This window comes from Agelaius tricolor, unplaced genomic scaffold (genome assembly GCF_023055355.1).
Source record: "Agelaius tricolor isolate 1412-34295 unplaced genomic scaffold, bAgeTri1.0.p SCAF_12, whole genome shotgun sequence".
NCBI classification, from domain to species: domain Eukaryota; kingdom Metazoa; phylum Chordata; class Aves; order Passeriformes; family Icteridae; genus Agelaius; species Agelaius tricolor.
In genome coordinates this window covers 9157687-9176600 of record NW_027269272.1, presented here as the reverse complement: position 1 = coordinate 9176600, position 18914 = coordinate 9157687, and the positions used below count along the sequence as shown (strand labels likewise).

At 38.5% G+C, this 18914-nt stretch overlaps 1 protein-coding gene across 2 annotated transcripts in view; it reads left to right on the top strand.

Moving 5' to 3' along the window:
* The window catches only part of PAX3 (paired box 3), a 75489-nt gene extending 57556 nt beyond the window's left edge, over window positions 1–17933 (top strand). For both annotated transcript variants that reach the window (XM_071437472.1, XM_071437471.1), the window contains exons 6-9: window positions 3260–3425; window positions 4510–4724; window positions 15528–15774; window positions 16306–17933. In XM_071437472.1, coding sequence (XP_071293573.1) covers window positions 3260–3425; window positions 4510–4724; window positions 15528–15774; window positions 16306–16340 — 663 coding nt within the window. In that variant the 3' untranslated portion in view covers window positions 16341–17933. The remainder of the gene's footprint in view (window positions 1–3259; window positions 3426–4509; window positions 4725–15527; window positions 15775–16305) is intronic.
* The last annotated feature ends 981 nt before the right edge of the window (window positions 17934–18914 follow it).

Here is an 18914-nt window from a genome sequence, read left to right as displayed (position 1 = left end):
TCCTCCAGGGGCTGCTTTGTACTGGAAGCATCCCTGCAGCCAGGTGATGATTGTGCCCCTCAAATGAGGTTGTGGGAGAAAGGAGCATCCTATGGGGACCTGCTAGATTTGAAAAGGCCACTCATAAGATGAGGATTTTGTCATGTTGGTGGAATTTGAAATCTGTTGCACATAAGGGGACATTGCATTTAAATCATATTGGAAATGTATAAACAAAAGAAAATATTTCCCCAGGTTTTTACAATATGTTTCTAAGCAGACACACTGGCTTGTGGTGACTGAATTTATTTTTAAATCTTGGCTTGAGATTAGCAAAGTTTTTCAAGATTTCTTTAGTGGTAGTATTGTACATGAATTTTCCATGTTACATGAGGATTTAAGAAATGAAAAAAATTCTGGCCTCTTGAAATAGATCAAGGCAACTGACTGAGGGAAATATTATGATTAATATAGTCTAAGGGAAATATTATGATTAAAAACCCCAAGAATTTCAGTTAAAATAACATATTCTGAATATGTTCTGACTTCAACATTCATAATTCTGTTCAAGCTTCTGAATAAAGCATAGGATTTGACTAATTTTAATAAGAATTACATAAAATGTAAATAAAATACTTAGGTTTCAGTTATTCATTTTTTAGTAACTTTTTCTTGATCTGGTGGCTTTTGTATTTTTGTTTTCTTATGTGCCTCTACCATTCTGTAGTGATGAACTTGTGTGGTATTAGTGGCAGTAAGGCTTCCTCTGAAGTTTTGAACTTGTTCAAGGGGTTTTGGTGAGTTAATTTTGGACTAACTCTGGTGCTAGTCAGGTGCCATCTGCCCTCCTGCCACCAGGGAAAGCAAGAGGCCGGTGCCAGAGGACTGTGCCAGTGCCATGTGACATGAGTGCCCATCAAGTAGCGCTCATTTGGCACATCCCAGTCACACAGGACTGAGGTGGCAGTACACAGCCTTGTTTCTGCACCCCTGCAGAGTCCCACTCAGTACAATGGGGCTCCAGCTGGCAACAAAGCTCTGTGCAAGCATGTCCATTGTGTGGCTGCTGCAGACTTTTTGATACCGTGGAGTCTGTTCCTTTCAGAGATGTCTAATACGTAGCTGCAGTTGTGGAAAAAATGCGAGTCTATAAAATGAGCCAAAAATCTGTCCATAAATAAAAACAGAAAACTTGTCATTTATGTAAATTGCTTACTACTGAATTAAAGTTTGGGATTTGACTCATTTTAATAAATATATGGAGTTTGAAGGCAAATGCTTATCTGTAGAGAAAACAAAATCTTGTTACCTCACTTTCCTGAGTGAAATTCATTCATGTAGCTTAGTTCTGTTCATGTTCCCAAAGCACTTGGAGATCATGAGATAACCCTCTTGACCTGAAGAAGAGAAAGTGTCAAGGCAAAAAGCCAGAGTTAATGACATGGGTCAACTAATTACAACAAGGGTTTGCTGTTCCCTGGTCACTCTTTGACCTCCATTATCCTTCCTAAGTGTTCTTTGGATCTTTAGCAAGGTCCCTTTCTTGCTCTACAGGCTGAATCTAGACCCATCCTCAACTACTGCTCATTGCAGGTTTTGCATCTCCACCCTGATGCCTTGTCCCTGCCACTGCTTTCAGAAATGGCTCATGTGGAGACAGGGGGGTCAGTATGTACAGCAAAACAACAAGAGAGGGATTTGTGACATAGAATAGAGGCTCCACCTATCCCTCTGTCCTAGATCTTAAACTGGAGTGGGTGTGTATAATTGAGGAGTAGATGTTATAGCCAAAGGAGGAGGCAGCTGTGTGAACTGAGCATCTCATTCTGAAAAGAGGATGAAGTCAGAACAAACTACATGGTGACAGATGGCCTATGGCAGAAACCAGATGGCCCAGTGAGTCCCACCACTCCTGTCATGAAATAGCAAGCAGAGGAGAAACCCACAGTGTAGCCCAAAAGGTTGTTACCCTCTAGTGTGAGGGCCACTCATGGTTTATAAATGGTGTTACACTTAGAATCCCAGTCTCTGGTGCCTGATTCATAAGCCAGCAAGGGCTGCTTGCTCGAGGGTTACAGATCTGAGTCCCATCTTCTACAAACACATCTATATGTGGCTCATCAGCTAACGTGCCTCAGTGGCTTTCAGGCCAGGCTGCCTTACAGGCTGTGCAGATCTACTTTATCAGGTATTAACACTCAGTTGAGGTCTTATCTAATGAATTGTATCTGTAGATGAGCACCACAGCTGCTTCAGGGTGTAGGATTATTAGCAACTGGCTGCTTGGTTACAAATGTGTGCAGTCTCTGTTACCTGAACCAACCATTCTTTCCCTCAGTGCTCCACCATGGAGTTGAGAGCTGTCATCAGGAGCCTGCTCTGACCCCACAACAAGGCAATGTGCCTTTTCCAGGCACCCCTGCACTCTTTGCCCTTCCAATTCGTGATGTGTGGAATTGTTAAAATATCAAAATTAACAATTAATGTGTTTTGCAATTCCTATTATGTCTGCATTTGCGATGTCTTGCCTCTTTGTATCTTGGATGTAGTAAGAACTATCCAAGACTCGGCAAGCTTAAAACACAAACTGAGAATGATGTGAAGAAAAGCAGATTTATAGCTAAAATGTCCCACAATTCAAACCCCATCTGGTTGGTGTGCTGTCCTGGGAATGGATTTCAAAGTGGTTCTGAAATGCTAATCTAGTACTGAAGTTCTGACCTACTGTTTTGTGCATATGTGAACACATGAAAACTTGCTGGGAGGGATTTGTGTATTTTGTACATGGGGCTTGCATTTTTCTAATTAAAAGCTTGAAGTTCTGTTGATCATTAGGGCAATATATTATGCCAATATATAAGTATGTGCACCTTCTAACAGTGCATTAAGTGATGCCACTAACTTGTCAGCAACTTAAAGACAATACAGTACAGATGAAATAGCTTTGGCTGGCACTTAGATTAAATGAAGAGGTTTCCCCTTTGTCATTAAATCTGGCACAGTAATGATAGTGATTAAAACCACTAAAGCTTGAAAGAGTAGACAGCTTTTTTTCTCAGGAGAGGCTGAATTTGAGAGGAAACCAGGGATGAGAATTCCTGTTGGACCATGGAAATGTGTGCCAAGGGTAACTTTCTTGTCTAGGAGTACTGAGTTCAGTGTACATCTTCTGCATCTCTCATCTCAGACACTGCCCATGTTTGAAATGCAATGCCATTATTTCTGATACATCTGTACTAAATGTGCAGAAATCAAACGTTCATGTTTAAAACATTTGCAGGTCTGGTTTAGTAATCGTCGTGCCAGATGGAGGAAGCAGGCAGGAGCCAACCAACTGATGGCTTTCAACCATCTGATCCCTGGAGGATTCCCACCCAGTGCCATGCCGACTTTGCCAACGTACCAGCTCTCCGAGCCCTCCTACCAACCCACCTCCATACCCCAAGGTACAGTAGCCCACAGATACTTGTTAAAATAGTGTTATTGGGGGGATTCCGGTGCTCATCCACTGTAGAAATATTTTCTTTTCTAATGAGTTGGCTAATTTAGGGTCTGACTCAGGCAGGATCCTGCAAGCCCGTTTATTTTAGGCATGTAAGAACTGAGATTTGTTTTGCTGCAAGAAAGGGGTGGTTCCATGGGAAGGGTGCTCTCCAGAGAAATAATCACCTTCTGCCCAGCAGACATGCAGCTTTGGTAAAGTGATGGACACTCATTCCTGTCCTGCCACTGCACTGGCCTCCTTTGCTGGAAATGTCTGGTGTGATGTAGGGGACATGTGCACTCTGTCTTTGTTGTGACTCTCATTGATGGAGCATTGGAACTTGTGTAAATACTCTGAATATTTATCTAGGGGTGGAAAAAACAGCTATTCAGAACACCTTGTTTCAAATCAGTCAGTAACTAGTCTCAATCTCAATTTTTCTTAATGTTATCAGAAATTCTGTGAACTTGGGATGGATTTGAGTGGGAGGGAACAGACCCTCAAACCTAGGCTTTGTTAGATTTTAATATTAAATAAAAACCTTATGAGTGAGATTTTATAATATAATTTGTGTTCTCTTATTGCTTCATCCTTGAGATTTGGATCCTAACTCTCAGTGGAGGTTCTAATTGAGGGAATTTTTCAAAGCCCAGGGCTTCTCCTGTCCATCGCTTGACTTGATACAAACTGTGGTGGGATTTCTGAGCTGTGAGCAGGAGGGGAAAGCTGGTCCTATAAGTAAATAAATATTTTCCTTTATTTTTATATATAGACATATTAAAAAGATATTGCTGACAATATGTGCTCACTAAGGGTTGTCTGAAAACCACATTCCTCTTGTTATGGTATTTACAGTCAGTTTAAGAATTTTTGTGTAAATTCACAGGCTGGTTAAATATCTAACAAAATTATAGATTTATTTTTCTACTTAACCAGTATTTAGATGCAGGTTTTGATGCAGTTCTCTTAAGCTGAGCTCCACATAATGAACTTATTATGCCAGAATAAAGGAGGAAAACATATCAACATATTTCTTCTGCTTCCAGCCGTGTCTGATCCAAGCAGTACCGTCCATAGACCTCAGCCTCTCCCTCCAAGCACTGTACACCAAAGCAGCCTCCCTTCGAACCCCGAGAGCAGCTCTGCCTATTGCCTGCCCAGCACCAGGCATGGATTTTCCAGCTATACAGACAGCTTTGTGCCTCCGTCCGGGCCCTCCAATCCCATGAACCCTGCCATTGGCAATGGCCTCTCACCTCAGGTCAGTCCTGTGTTTTCAGACAGAGGATTTGCTGTATACCAGAACCAAAGAGTCTATTCCCTCAGGCCACAGTATAATGAATTGCCAAATTTAAACCATAATGTATTCTTTATATAAGCCACATGATTTCAGTTTGCTAGTTTCCTTTTTTTTTTTTTTTAATTTTTTTCCTCTTACTGGCTGAATAAAGAGTCATAGCTTATATTTAATTTCAACTGATTTATAATGGAATCATGCAGACTTCATATTTGCATCCAGTTGTCAAGCATTTGTAATGCACTGCTCTTCTCCTGAAGATCCATGGCTAGGTACAGAAAACAGAGCTTGTATTTTTTCTGTGAATAAAATATCTCATTAAAATAGCATCATCAAGATTTTACCAAGTTGTCCAGGAAAATTATGGGTGAGTTGCATGAGAAGAGTTCCAAGGACTGAGAAATGTGTATTGAGATGAGCTGTAATCGAGTTATAAATACATAAATTAGAAGTATTACTGCTCTTTGGCAATATATAAATGCATGAATACCATAATTGTTTTTCTAATTTGCGTGAGCTCTTTTAAGGAAATCAGGTTAATAAATTGCCTTGATAATTGAGTGTCAAAAGATTGGTTAAATTTTCTTACACACGGCATCTGTCTGAAGCTGACATTATTAGTTAAAGCTTGAATAGATGGTAGTTTATTTTATTAGCAAGAGCTTTGCCCAGGTGCTTGGAAAGAGATGTCCACTAAATTCTGAGGAGTCACAAAGAAGATGCAATCTATAATTACAATCAGGAATCTCTTCAGGGCTGAAAGTGAGAGTTTTAACAGCTTTATCTGCCTTCTACCCTTTTTTCCTCTCAGTGGTTAGAAAAACAGGGAGAAGCTCAGAATGACACAAATGAAAAGTGAAAAGACAATTATACTCAATTACACACTAATCACTGACTATCACCACTGCCTAAGCAGGGAGAGGGCATTCTAATAGGCAGAAAATGAGATTTTAATGGCACAAAGGGTGGCCAAAATAACGACTCGTATATCTTTGCCTCCTTCGTTTTCTTCAACTTGTGGTTTGCATCTCGGGAGTGCAGTTCCTGGTTCCTGTGCAACGGTGATAACTCTGTGCAGCTGAAAAGTTCAAAGGCTCTGGAGTTGAAAAGAATGAATAACAAAGGCAATGAAATAAACATTTTTGCCCAAAGGCAAAAGTTCATAAACCCTTTTTTGTAACGGTAAATGTAATTAAGATTCACAGATTCCTATAGCATGGAGTGTGGTACAAAACTTCATGGCTTGAAACCTCAGGAAAAAAATGCCAACAGAAAAACAAACGGATGTACTTCCAACAAGACTTGAATAGATTTTGTTTGAAAGAATTCTGATTTCTAAATGCAAACTTCAAGAAAATCCATGACATTATATTAGTTGTTTCTTTTTTTTTTTAATGGCTAGTTTCATAGTGTGCAAGGCTTCCAAATTTTTGACATAATTATCTATCTGGTTTTCAATGTTAATCCATAAAAGGTAGTTGTTAGTGTCAGTTTAAATGTGTGTTGGTTCTGGCTATGGAAAATGTGATCTCTTTTTTTCCCCTTTCACAAAGCTTTTATTGTCTGTGACACAGAAGTGGAGCACAACAACAGTAAAGAAATCTTGTGATGGCTGGGTGAAATGGGACAAAAATGTGAGGCCAGGTCTCCTCCTGCCAAAGTCTTGCTGATTTGAGGTTTGATGTAATCAAAAGGAGATTCTGTGCTTTTTTACACCTAGCTCTGTCTTTACCCTAGAAGACTTCTGTTGTTTTATAGTTTGTTTATTTGTTTTCCTTAGAGTTCTGAAGCCTTTTTCTAACCCAGTGCTTAGCACTTATGGCTGTGTCCAGCAGCTCTACCAACAGGTACAGCTAGGTTTAGGGGATGCTGATCCCTTTAAAGTTGACATCATGCTTTCATTGCTCAGTGCATAGAGATTACTTATATCCATTTAGATTTGGAGCAACTTCTTGGCAACTAAATGATTACCTTCAACAAATGTTAAAAATCTTCCCATCAAACAAACAAATGAAAAACCCAGAACTGAATTCATGTGGCATTGCCAGCAACTCCTCTATATCAGTTTTGGTGCCTAAACAATGAGTTAGAGACATGCATAAAATGTAGAGATGTATAAAGTGACACATTCAGATTTTGTTTTTATATAATGCAGTAATACAGCCTGAAACATGTAAATTGTGTGCAACAAATTGTGGGACTGTAGCAAAGCAGTGAAACTCTTGATGCCCAAAGGAGCCTGAGCTGCTGGTCACAATGTTGGTGTGTGAAATGTCCCTTAGTTGTGGGGTGTGTCACTGTGCATCCCCTCTCCATGCTTCCTCAGGGCTCTTCCTGAGGTGCTGGAAGGGAGGCTGAGGTAAGGTAAAGTTGAAAGCCAGCTCTGCATTTGGGGTTTCATGAAAAAGGGAAACAGGAGTTTTCCTGCTGAGTGGGCATGTTGCACTGCCCTGCCTGTGTGCATGGAATTTAGATGAGAAAGAGAGAGGGTCTATTTACTAGCCTGTGCATTTTTGACCACAATAAATCTGGGTGTGTGAGCAATTAACATAATGTTTCCACCCATCCATGTGTCTCTTGCTGGCAAGTGCTCCTGAAAAACTGAGTCTAAAGCTGAATTTGTGGTGACTGAAGTAGGGAGGGGGAAGGGGGGGCTTTGTCTGAAGCCCAGATAATATTATGTGATTAAAAAACCCCATCCTTAAACATACAGAACAAAATCTAATACTAAGATACAACAAAATCTAGTACTAAGATACACAGGATCATATTCTTAGCAGACTTAAACCTCTCTCTCCTCTTCATCATCGATTTATTACAAATGGGGGTCTGACACAAAGACACCAGGGAAGCTTTATTTTCTCTGTAGAATGGAACCATTCTACAGAGAAAATAAAGCTCCATCCAATGGTTCTAACTTTTTTCTTTAATATGATGGACAAATATGGTGTTTAAGGCAAACACTGGTGAAGGTAGAAGATAAGCAGAGACACCTAGGGTGATGTTATTTTATTTTTATTGTTTTACCCTTGAATTTTGGCATGAGAAGGGATTGTATTTCTCAGTTCTAGGAAGAAAAACTCTCTATTACATACCTGTCTTGCAAGCTGGGTGTTGAAAAGTTGTTGATCTTGTTTAAAAATAAGAGAACAGAAAGGGTTCCACCTTGTTTAATACTTTTTAACATCAAGACAAGATTTGCAGATACCCTTCAGATGACTGATTATTCTCCTTGCTCATCTGGTTTATTCATTACTACCTGGATGTGGTGAGAGAACCTCTGTCTTGCAGGCATGCAACGGGTTGACTTTTGCTGGAAAAAGTCAGGGATTAATGTCTTGGGGAGATGGCAGCCTGGAGTGTTTGTATTTCATGAAAAAGCAACTCAACTGCAAGCATGCCATCTCAGCCAGGGCTCTTTAAATATAATGTCAGAAAAGAGATTATTAGTGTGTAATATATGTAAATTGCATATTTTTATGTTTTCTATGCCTATTATGCAGCTTCTTGCCTGTCATGAATACATTTATGGCAATATTGTATTTCCTTTTCAAATTGGGTTTTAGTTGCTCAGTGAATTTTCTTTTAACAAATGTTTTTTAACTCAGAATTATGAGGGGATAGCATATCTGGATGTTAATGTATGTACACAGGACTTAAACATGCTTTTGGATTGGCATGGCACTTTATGATTAGTGGCCATCACTGGCTTTTTGCTGTGAAGCAGAGCAGTGACTGCAGAAACATTTGTCTCCCACCTGCAGGTGTATGGTCTTGGTGAAGGGCAGATTGTTTTAAAGACAGGATATCAGTATTTTGAACTGCTTCATTTAAGATAAGGAAAAAGGCTTTTCCAGTGTACATCAGCATCCCCTGACCTCCTCATGTGCTTTTTATTAGTGTCAGAGCAGCAGAGTTTGCCCTACACCAGGTCAGGCAGTTTGCTGGTTTGGAGAGTGCTGCTCTGGCTGCTGTAGATCCAGGTGGAGCAGCAATACTCTGCTGGGCTTGCTGCTTTTGTGATTTTGTGTGCTTCCTGTGTTTAACTTGTAGGATACTTAACCTGTAGGATAATCCAGGCTTAAACAGCATTTCAGTTTTAAGATTTTACTAGGAAAAGAACAAACATGTGTAACCTGTCTCCTGCTAGGCATAATTGTTTTTCCTCCTTGCCCTCTAGAAAACTTCTCAGATCTACTGTTTCCTCTTCCTTGCCTTCTCCCCCCATAATTGAATCAAACCCGTAGCTTTAAAGGCTGCAGTTTGAAAATGGGAAGTGGATTGAATATTGAATTGGCTGTGTAGGAGATCATAACAGTCTTTAACAAAGTTTGCAGTTTCATGCCATTACCTGGAGCTCAGGAATAATCTTGATAAGAAAATCCCAAACTTTTCCTTGAACAGTAGTAAAGAGGCAAGCTCTTTCAAGGTTTCTTTCTTCTACTGTCAAAACATTTCACTGCCTGAGTTTAAGAGTTACCCTGCAACTCCTTTTGGTGAGGTGGATCTCAGGCACTGGGCTTCTCTTAAGTCTTTGAGAGCACTTGGTTTTCATTAACCTGATGTATGGAACCGATGGCAGCTGTCGAATCAGTTAGATATGTTCATATTGTCTTGTTAACTCTGTTTTTAGGGGAGGCACAGGAACCAGGGCTAAAAATTTTCATTCCCTCATAAGAGGGACAAGAGCAGGGGAAAAAAAGCAACTATTAATTCATTATATTTTCCCCATACTGTCTGTTGGATTACCTTGAGCTGGTTGCCCACAAAAACATTTCATTTGGGTTCAAGTCCCACAGCAATGAGAAGCTCATTGAAGATCTTTGGCACGATGCACTTGGCTTTGAGAGCTCTTTGCTTAATGACTCAAGAACATGAGACAAGGCGTGGATTCCTTAGTAAGAAAGTTAATTCACATGATATAATCTTCATGAACACAAGTTTTTGTTCTGTTTTCTTTTTTTAAATTTAAAGTTTGGACAATGGGTTAATTATTTTTTGTTTCTCTGAGTAAAATAGATGAGATTTAATAGTATTGTAATTGCTACTGCGTAAAAATAACTACAAGTATTATTTATTTTGTAAATATACTCATATTTTATATAAAATATTCTATATGTTATAGAAGTATACATTTTTAAATAACATATTTACTAAATACATTAATATAGCAGAAAAAATAAACAGGTGACTGTTTAAGCTGTATCTTTTTGAATGTCCACCTTAACTTTTCTCTTTTGGTTAGTTTTGCTTTCAGCCACAACAAATCCATATATCCCAGTTGTTGAGGGAAGGTGTGTGATAGCTGAGCTAGTGACAGCTGGGTTGGCGTTCATAATAGCCAGAATCCTTCTTTTGTGTTTGGGGCTGAATAGAAGGTGGGAGGAGGAGAGTTCACAGGAAAGGAGCAACCTAATACCAAATTTAGGCTTGTTATGAATTCTTTTGAGTAATATTGCCATAGTTGAGCATTTAAAGTCACGAGACTCCAGTCTCTGGGGCTGCCTGAAAAAGCTGGGACATGTTTAATTGCATAGATATGCTTATATATTCATAAATTATATGTTCGTGTTTGAGCTTTGTTTTGCCTTTTCAGTGATCTTTGGTTTTTTTCAGGGGCTCAAGAATTAGCTGATCTTAGAATTATTTTAGTGATGTTACCAAGTTCTGGAACTCTGTGATATAGCACTTTAAAAAGACATGAGTTTTGTGACAGACTGTAATAATGTGTTGAAAATTGGCAATTGTCTGTAGGTAAAAATGTATTTGATGAAAGAATCAAGTTATCCTCTTAATGATCCTAAATGAGGGGCAGTGTACCTTCTCTAATTCCAGTGTAGGTATCAGTGATACCTGGTGGTGTGAAATCAGTATCATGTCTCATTGATGTCAGTATGCAGAGGGTCAGATCATCAATGTCCAAAGTCAGTACCTTTGCTCTAATTTTCATTAACCAAGTATGTGGTTGCCAGCTCTTGCCGTCTGGCAAAAAATTGCTTTCTCTCAGGTTTCTTGTGTTCAATAGAAATATTCATATATATAAAAGGAATCAGCAGTGTGGTTCTAGGATCCTATAGCTATAAATCCATACAGCTAATTAACTTTAATTAATCCTCTAAAATCTCTCATTATAGTGAGTGATAGCAATCCTTTTTGTGTTCTTTCTTGTGCAATATTTTGTTTTTTGAGAGATTTCTCTACAGTGAAGAGAGCTAACAGCAGGTAATGCCATTCATCTCGGAAGGAGTTTAAAATTTTCAGTGTTAGTGATGAATGAGGGTATCTGACCCACATCTGTTTTACATTAGAATGGAACATTGCCCTGACATCGTTAGGAGCATTTGTCAAGATTCCCTGGACAGAGCTTCTGTAAATTACATGCTGCAAATGTGTCAGGGTCAGATAAGAGGATATCATTAACTGTGCTAAAGTTTACTCATGGTTCTGTCAGTTCAACTTAATATGTTAACTGCCAACCATTTTCCTTGAGCTGTTTCATTAAATCTTTCATTCACAGGAGGGGAAAAATAGTATCACTGTACCCAAAAAAATATTGCACATGTTCTTTTCTCATAAATCATATTAATTGCAGGCATGGTCACAAAGCATATTAAACGCAAGCATGCGTAAATGAATTAAAACATATGAGAATTTTATTGTGCCTATGGAGGGTCCTACATTCTCAAAGACTAACCATGTTAACAGCCAGAATGTTTCATTTCAATAAAACAAGTTTTTTTTTTTTAGTTTAATGGCCTTTATTTTGGTGATAATAGAAGTATTTTCCAGCAGCTGATAATGGACCAGACATTGTGTTCATGCCTTTAAGGCTTTCATCCCTCCAGTTCTCTTTCTTGATGGTACCCTCAGCTGGTGATTCTGTGCTGACTCCACCAGCAAGGGATTTGTCCTACTGAATATTTTAAGTTGCTTCAGATGTGTTCTAAAAACTTCTCTGCAGACTTTGGTTGTAGCAGTCCACTGTGTTCTGTTTACTTATTCCTAATTTCACCTTTGTTTTCAAATGGAGTGATTTCATCAATTATATATTGTATTTTATTGTATAAGCACAAAGACTGTGCCTTAACCTTCCTGTGTGTGTTTTGTAAAAGGTGAGAACAAAACATATGTAGCTAAAAAACTTAAATTTGATTTTGTTTTTTGCATTTATGGGAGTTCTACTCTAAAACAACTAGAATAGTTATTGTATCACTTTAATGGGGTGTTAGCTCAGCCCTTGGATTTTGGGTCAGTGAGGCTCATAATTACTAATTTAGCTTTCCCAAAGTGATTTAAAAGGAAGCACATATTTTCCAGTAATTTGGATGGTATAGAGATTGAATAACTTTATTTTCTACCTTAACTATTATAAAGCAATCCTACCTGTTTACTTAGAAGTATTCTGCTTCATACCCACAGAAGATGTGAGCTGCAAAATCCAGATCCTTGTGTGTCTCCTGTGCAGCTAAGCTGAGGGTGCTGAGCATCTTGCAGACATGGCCCGTTAATGGATTTCTAATTGATTAGGTGAAAGTTAGCCATGCCCTTCCTGTAACTCCTTGTATGGGTGAGAAGGTCATGGCACATACCGTAGCAAAGACTCCTGCCCTGAGGCTACTTCCCTTGGAGCTTTCAAAACAGACATGACCAAAAATCGAATTATTTAGATACTAATCAACTGCAGGATGATTCTGAAGGCCTCTGAGGAAGATATTTCTGGGAACTTGGTTACTGTTCAGACTTCAGTTTTCTCCAGCTCAGAGACAGACAGCTCAGTCAGTTCAGCTCCAGAATATTTACTAGGTCTCTGTCCACTTAATAAAATTATGCCTAATTATTTTCTAATTAAAAAAAAGTTGAAGTAAATCTCACTAAATGCTAATTTTCATTTTGTCAAAGAAAAGAAATTTCAATCCAAATAGAGTTGCTAATGATGTTTGAGTGGCATTTGAGATTCTGTATGGACCCAGGTTTAAATTCCAAGAGAAATCTCCAATTTTAAAATAGCTTCCAATCCGAAAGTTTTTGAGCTCACTTTTTTTGCTGGCAAAGTCCAAATAATTTTGTTTTGGGTTTTATTCTATTGAAAACATTAAATTAAAACAAACCTCTAGTTGAAATCCGCAGTTGGTAAAATAGTTATTTACCCAAATTAGCAATTGGTTCTAAAAGTGCTGGCAGCCAAGGCAGTGATGTGAGAGCCCTGAGGCAGAGAGGAGCTCCCCTGGGACATGGGGAGCTCAGCCCAGCCCCTTCCCTCTGCTCTTGAACTTGGAACAAAACCTGGGGAAGTCCTGCAAATATCGGTGTCACACTGGCCCTGCATGGCAATGGAAAGGGTTGTGCACTTGAGATTTCTGATAAACCCCTCTGCAATTTAAACTGTAGTCAAAACCATTATACTCCTGCCAACATAAATATTTCCCAAAGTAGTAATTTTCAATGTAAATGTTTAAATGTTTAAGTTATCCCTTTTTTTTTTTTTTAGTTCTTTCTCTTTTAACTCTTCTAGTGTTAATTTCAAAGGACAAGGATTAATATAACCTCAATTTACATAGGTTCTAATGCTGTCTCCTGCTGATGCATGTCAGATCATTAAGCATACTATATTTTGGACTATATCAAATTCCAAAGTTATAAGAAAAATACTTGGAATTTCTGAAACAGAAATTGCTAAAATAATAGAAATTTTAAAGTTTTCACAACCAATTTTTAGAACAAAAACTTGAGAGCTGAGTATTTTCAACTTTTTGGGAGTTTTGGCACAAAATGATGTACAGATAACATGATTTTTCAATCTGTGGTGATTTCAGAGTTCTTTTATTATTAACAACAATTATTATCTTTATTATTATTATTAATTATTATTTATATATTTATTGTTATTTATTAACCAAAATTATTATCTTTTAACAACTTTTGGGCATTGAATGTATTTGTTGAATTAAATAGAAAATATCTTACATGCTAAATCCAAATTATTCTTGTTTTTATAAACAAAAGTTTATAAAAAAACTTTTAAAAGTTGTAAGATTTCAATATCTGAGCGCAGTCTTTGCATATATTTTGGAATTTGTTTTTGCATGCATACTTCAGTTTGTGAAACATTCAGCTAATACCACTGGTTAAACTCATGTTTTTCAGCCCAGTGAATCAAAAGTGAACATTCCAGTGCTATATGTAGTAACTGAATTTCTTCCTCAGCATTTTTTTTCCAGTGAGATAGCCTGGGTGCATTTGATGCAAACATATTTTGTGTTTTCAATGCAGGGATCTGAGTTTCTCTTTCTGAGCTACTCTGTTTCTACCTCTTGCTCTTTTCCTAATCAGACGTGTAAAAACTGGACACGTCTTCTTTCCTACCTAAATCACTGTATCTGGATCTTGTTTCATCTGTTTATTAAGAAAAAACCTCAAACCAACAAAAAAAGCAAACAACTCAAAGCTGGAAACATAAGCTCCCTGCAATAACAATACTTTTTAGTTTGTGATGGAAAATAAGTAAAATTTCAGGAGGAGCATCAGAACCTCAGGAAACAGATCTGGTTTTAATGAGGTTTAATTTAGTCTATAAAATATAGACTCCATTTTTAAAAAAAACTCTCTTTAGTTTATGGCAAGAATTGCTGCAAAGCAAAATGATTATCAAATAGCACATGTCAGATAATTGTAATGCCTTTTTGGAGCAAGAACAGCCTGTAAATCATCACAACATGCAGTTTTGGCAGAAGTTGTATGTCACCCATCTATTAGAAGCTGCAGAATCCTTGTCAGGCTCTGAAGTGCAATTTATTTCAGCAAAAAGTAAGCAAATCTCAGTCATACACTTACTTTGAAAATGTTCTACAGTGGTGAACCAGGAGAGGAAATGTTCACCAACTTGTAGTGGGAGAGATTTTTGAACAAGAAGAACTTTTCTCTGTAGTTCTGTGCTTGAAAATGCAGATGCTTTTGAAATTATTTCTTGCTCTTCTACTGGAAATGATGGCCTGGGGGGGCTGGACTTTTATAGGCACAAGCATGTATTTTCCAGTAAACTCTTTTCAGCTACTGATTTCGTAACTGTCCCTGTAGAAGCAGTTTAATAAAGGAGTCACAGCTGACTTGAAGTTGCTCTGGAGTGCCTGAGCCTTTCTGTTGTGTCCTCTAACTCAGATGCTGGAATCAATAACTGGTGTTATAACCAGCACTTTACTCTGGCACATTCACTTCTTTACAGCAAACAGGGCATGCAGCAGTGGGGGTACAGCTGCTCTGCCCCTTTGCCCACCCCAGAACATCAGGATTCTGTGGTGTTCTTTGTTACTTCCACCAGCAGTGCTACTGGGATATGCTCCAAACTGATTTCACTGTAATGGTTGCTGATCTTGGAGAAGAAAATTGTGTGAGCTTTTTCACAGCTTTTTATATTTGTAGATCATACAGGACATTATGGTTAAACTTTGTTCTCTTTTTGTTCTCTTATAAACATCTGCAGAACTCCCAGTTGGGGCTGGGATCAGGCACTCTAAAACCATAAAAGTTAAAAAAAATGATTCCTTATTTGCCCCAGTATTGCTTCTTTTTGCTTGCTAGCCATCAGATTTTCTTTTGGGGGATGATGCAACCAAATTCTACTTCCTCTTGGGATTAGCTACTCAAAGCACAGTTCAAGTATCAAGTCTACCTGGTTTAGGAAATCAAATTATAGATTTGAGAACTTCTGTGGTTCTGTAAGCAATGGAGTTCTTAATCTATTTTAACTCTTTCTATTTTTCTGCTTTCTAGGTAATGGGACTCCTGACTAACCACGGTGGTGTGCCTCACCAGCCCCAAACTGATTATGCCCTGTCCCCTCTAACTGGGGGCCTGGAGCCCACCACCACTGTGTCAGCCAGCTGCAGCCAGAGGTTAGAGCACATGAAGAGCTTAGACAGCCTGCCCACCTCCCAGTCCTACTGCCCACCAACCTACAGCACCACGGGCTACAGCATGGACCCCGTCACGGGCTACCAGTACGGCCAGTACGGCCAAAGTGAGTATGGCACATGGGCACTGGGAAGGGCACCCAGCTGTCCACAGCCTGAGCTGGCTGGCTGTCTGTCTGTCTGTCTGTGAGGAAGGGAGTTCTGAGCAGAGATCCTCAGGGCTCACTGCTACTTCTCCTCAAAGCCATGCACTGGTGAGATAGCTGATTGTTCGAGCAGGATTTCTGCTGCATAATTATTTTCTTAAGTGATGTCAACAACATCTTGATGTTATTAATTGTTGAGACATGAAACCTGATTGCCATTAGGTAAAACATAAGAGTTGTCCAAAATGAAATAACCGCTGGCATTCCACTATTAGAAACACATGTTCTTAATGAGGTCAGCTCAAGAATCATTACAGTATATAATCCCAGATACATAGAGTTTTGTCAAACTTGTCCTAGGAATAAAAATATTAGTCCCTTTCCTTTGATACATCAGTATTAAATATGACATTGTCAACCTGTAGTTGGCATGGCCCCATGCTGTGAGGTTGTCACAGCGTGACTTAAAAAGCTTCTTTTGCTTTTTTGCAGGTGCCTTTCATTATCTGAAGCCAGATATTGCATAAATGAACTGTCCACTTCAAGTTAAAGCTGGTCTTGTTTTCCGGTCTCACTCCAAGGCTTGGATATGAGGGATCTTCTCAACACAGTGCAGCCTAAACTGGGGCAGTTCCACTGAGAGAAACAAGCTTGTTATATTCTCTCCAGTCATAGCTTTTAGTAGACTTTTGAAGGCTGGACAAAGCTATACAGAAGACAAAGGCCAAAAGCAATAATGAATAAATGTGACATGCTTCATTATGAGTGGGTATACAAAACAGAGCAGTATTTAACATCACAGCCTGGCAAACATTCCATTTTTTTGTTGTTGTTGAAATTAATGTGCATTGATTGGGACAAATGGAACATTTTGAAACTAAACTTAGAGTAGTTGAGCTCTGTGTACTCTGACTCATCTGACATCCAGTGCTGACTTTAGTCTAACTTTAAAACAGCTCAGTTTCTGAAGCAAGGTTGGAAGAGCCTCTCACTGTACACACTGGAAATTGTCATCAAGAGGAAATGTCACCGTCCCTAGGAAGTTGGATAAGTGTGAAAGACTTCCCGAGCAACTCATTGGTTACCCTGCTGTGCTTTGTAATCACCTTGTCAATAAATGTCACTCACAGGTTTGGCTTTACCAAGAGAGGAGATCTTGTGTAACATGAAACCCAGATTTTACCTTTTTGTATGTGTTTTCCCAGTGTGTTTTACCTTTTTAAACAAATATGGGAGACAAAAAATACCACCAACAACGCGACTGATTTTTCATAACTGCCTAGCAATGTGCAATACTGTGTACCTCACACAAACTTTGGGATCATCCAAAGTCATAGATATAGAATCAGAACTATATTTTTGCAGGTACTTTTATTTTTGCAGTGCATAATTCCTGATGATAAAATACAGAAATGTTGCAGTCTGCTGGATTACTGAAATCCAGCTTGCTAATCATGATTTAAAGGTCATCTTCAGGAAACAATAGGAAGAAATTACGTTTACATGTTTTTTAGTGCTGTACAGGACACAGACAGAGATGGACCTGTATTTGAGACATCTGTTTAAATTATACAGCAATATCCAATATAGACAGTATAATTATAGGAACCAAGGTTTACAAGAAGTTTGCATCGTGACATTTTAGAATGTCAATAAATTTGTGTTTTGTGATGTTGAGAGGAAGAGGGCGATGGAAGGTGGGATTATTTATTTCTCTCTATTCTTGGAACAAAGAGGGAGGCAGAACACAAATACATTCCTTTTAGAGTTAAGGACTATGAAGTAGTGAGTTAGACTAGGTTCAGTACAGAGGTTAGTTCACACAACGGTCTTAAGGGTGATGGAAAAATGAAATATTATCTTTGTGTTGCAGCCTCTACAACAAAATGTGTTGTAAAAAAAAGAAAAACCCAAACAAACAAAAAAAATCAAAAAAAAGAAAACAAAAAACAAATGTCTTTCATGTAAAAAGTTCAGTAAATATTTACTATTTATAATGAATAAACATTATGAAGACTTTCAAAGCACTGATGATTTTGTCCTAAAATGTAGTATTGTGATAAATACATTGATACATTTTAATCTGAATATCATGAAGAAATAAACCATGTTATCTTCGATGCAGCCTGTATTCATTATATGAGTGTATTCTGCACAAATCCTGGGCTGGGGGGGCTTGGGCAGCCTCTGTGCCCAGGTGCTGCTTGTGTGCCACATGGAACTCTGTGTGTGAGATAATAAACTTTGCATTTTCTGAGTGCTGTGGGTACCAGCAGTACATCTTCCCAACAAGGGAAAAGCCCTTGCCATGCATTCAAAATGAAATAGCATAGGTTTAAACCCAGCACAAGCAGGGCAACTGGGATGGCTTCAGAAAATGCAGGGAATTTGTAATCAGTTATGGGTGGTATCTGTCCTGAATTATATTTTTTTTCCTTAGAAGCCGCAAGAATTTTTTAATAGGCCTACACACAAACTGCTTGCAACATGGAGACGACCCCTCAAAATGGGTGGAGTAAATTTTAGTGCCAAATCAGCGTGCAAGGGAATTTTACTTACCCTAAGCTTGGTGAGCATTTGATTTCCTCACTATTTTGTAGGGGATGTAACCACCTTTAGTTTCTTTCTGCCTTTTTTTCTGTGTGCATTTTATTTTTATTTTGTTCTTTTGAGTCTAGCCCACTTCCATTGGAAAAGGAAGGAATACATTTCTTGAACAGAGAATGTTCAAGAAATGTAAATGTAAAAATGGGGAAAGGAGATTTTTTTTTTTTCCTTTCCAGTTTCTGTTTCTCTGATACACTTTTTAACTTCTGAGAAAATTGAAATTTAAAACTCTCTTATTAACACATATTCCCTTCTCCAAACTTCTTTTTTTTCTGATTTTTTTCAATGTTGCTTCCCAGGACTTGGCCCTTGGCAGGGGCCTCACGTCCTTGCTGCAAAGGCCATGTAAACTATTTCCCACTTGTAATCCCTTTTCTGTAAACCACTGGATAGAATCCTGCTTGCTTGCACAGTTTGGAACTAGGTGTTCCTTCCCAAGAGGAGTGTACCCTTGTCACAGGGTGATTGAAAAATGTCACCTTCCTTTTCTGTTC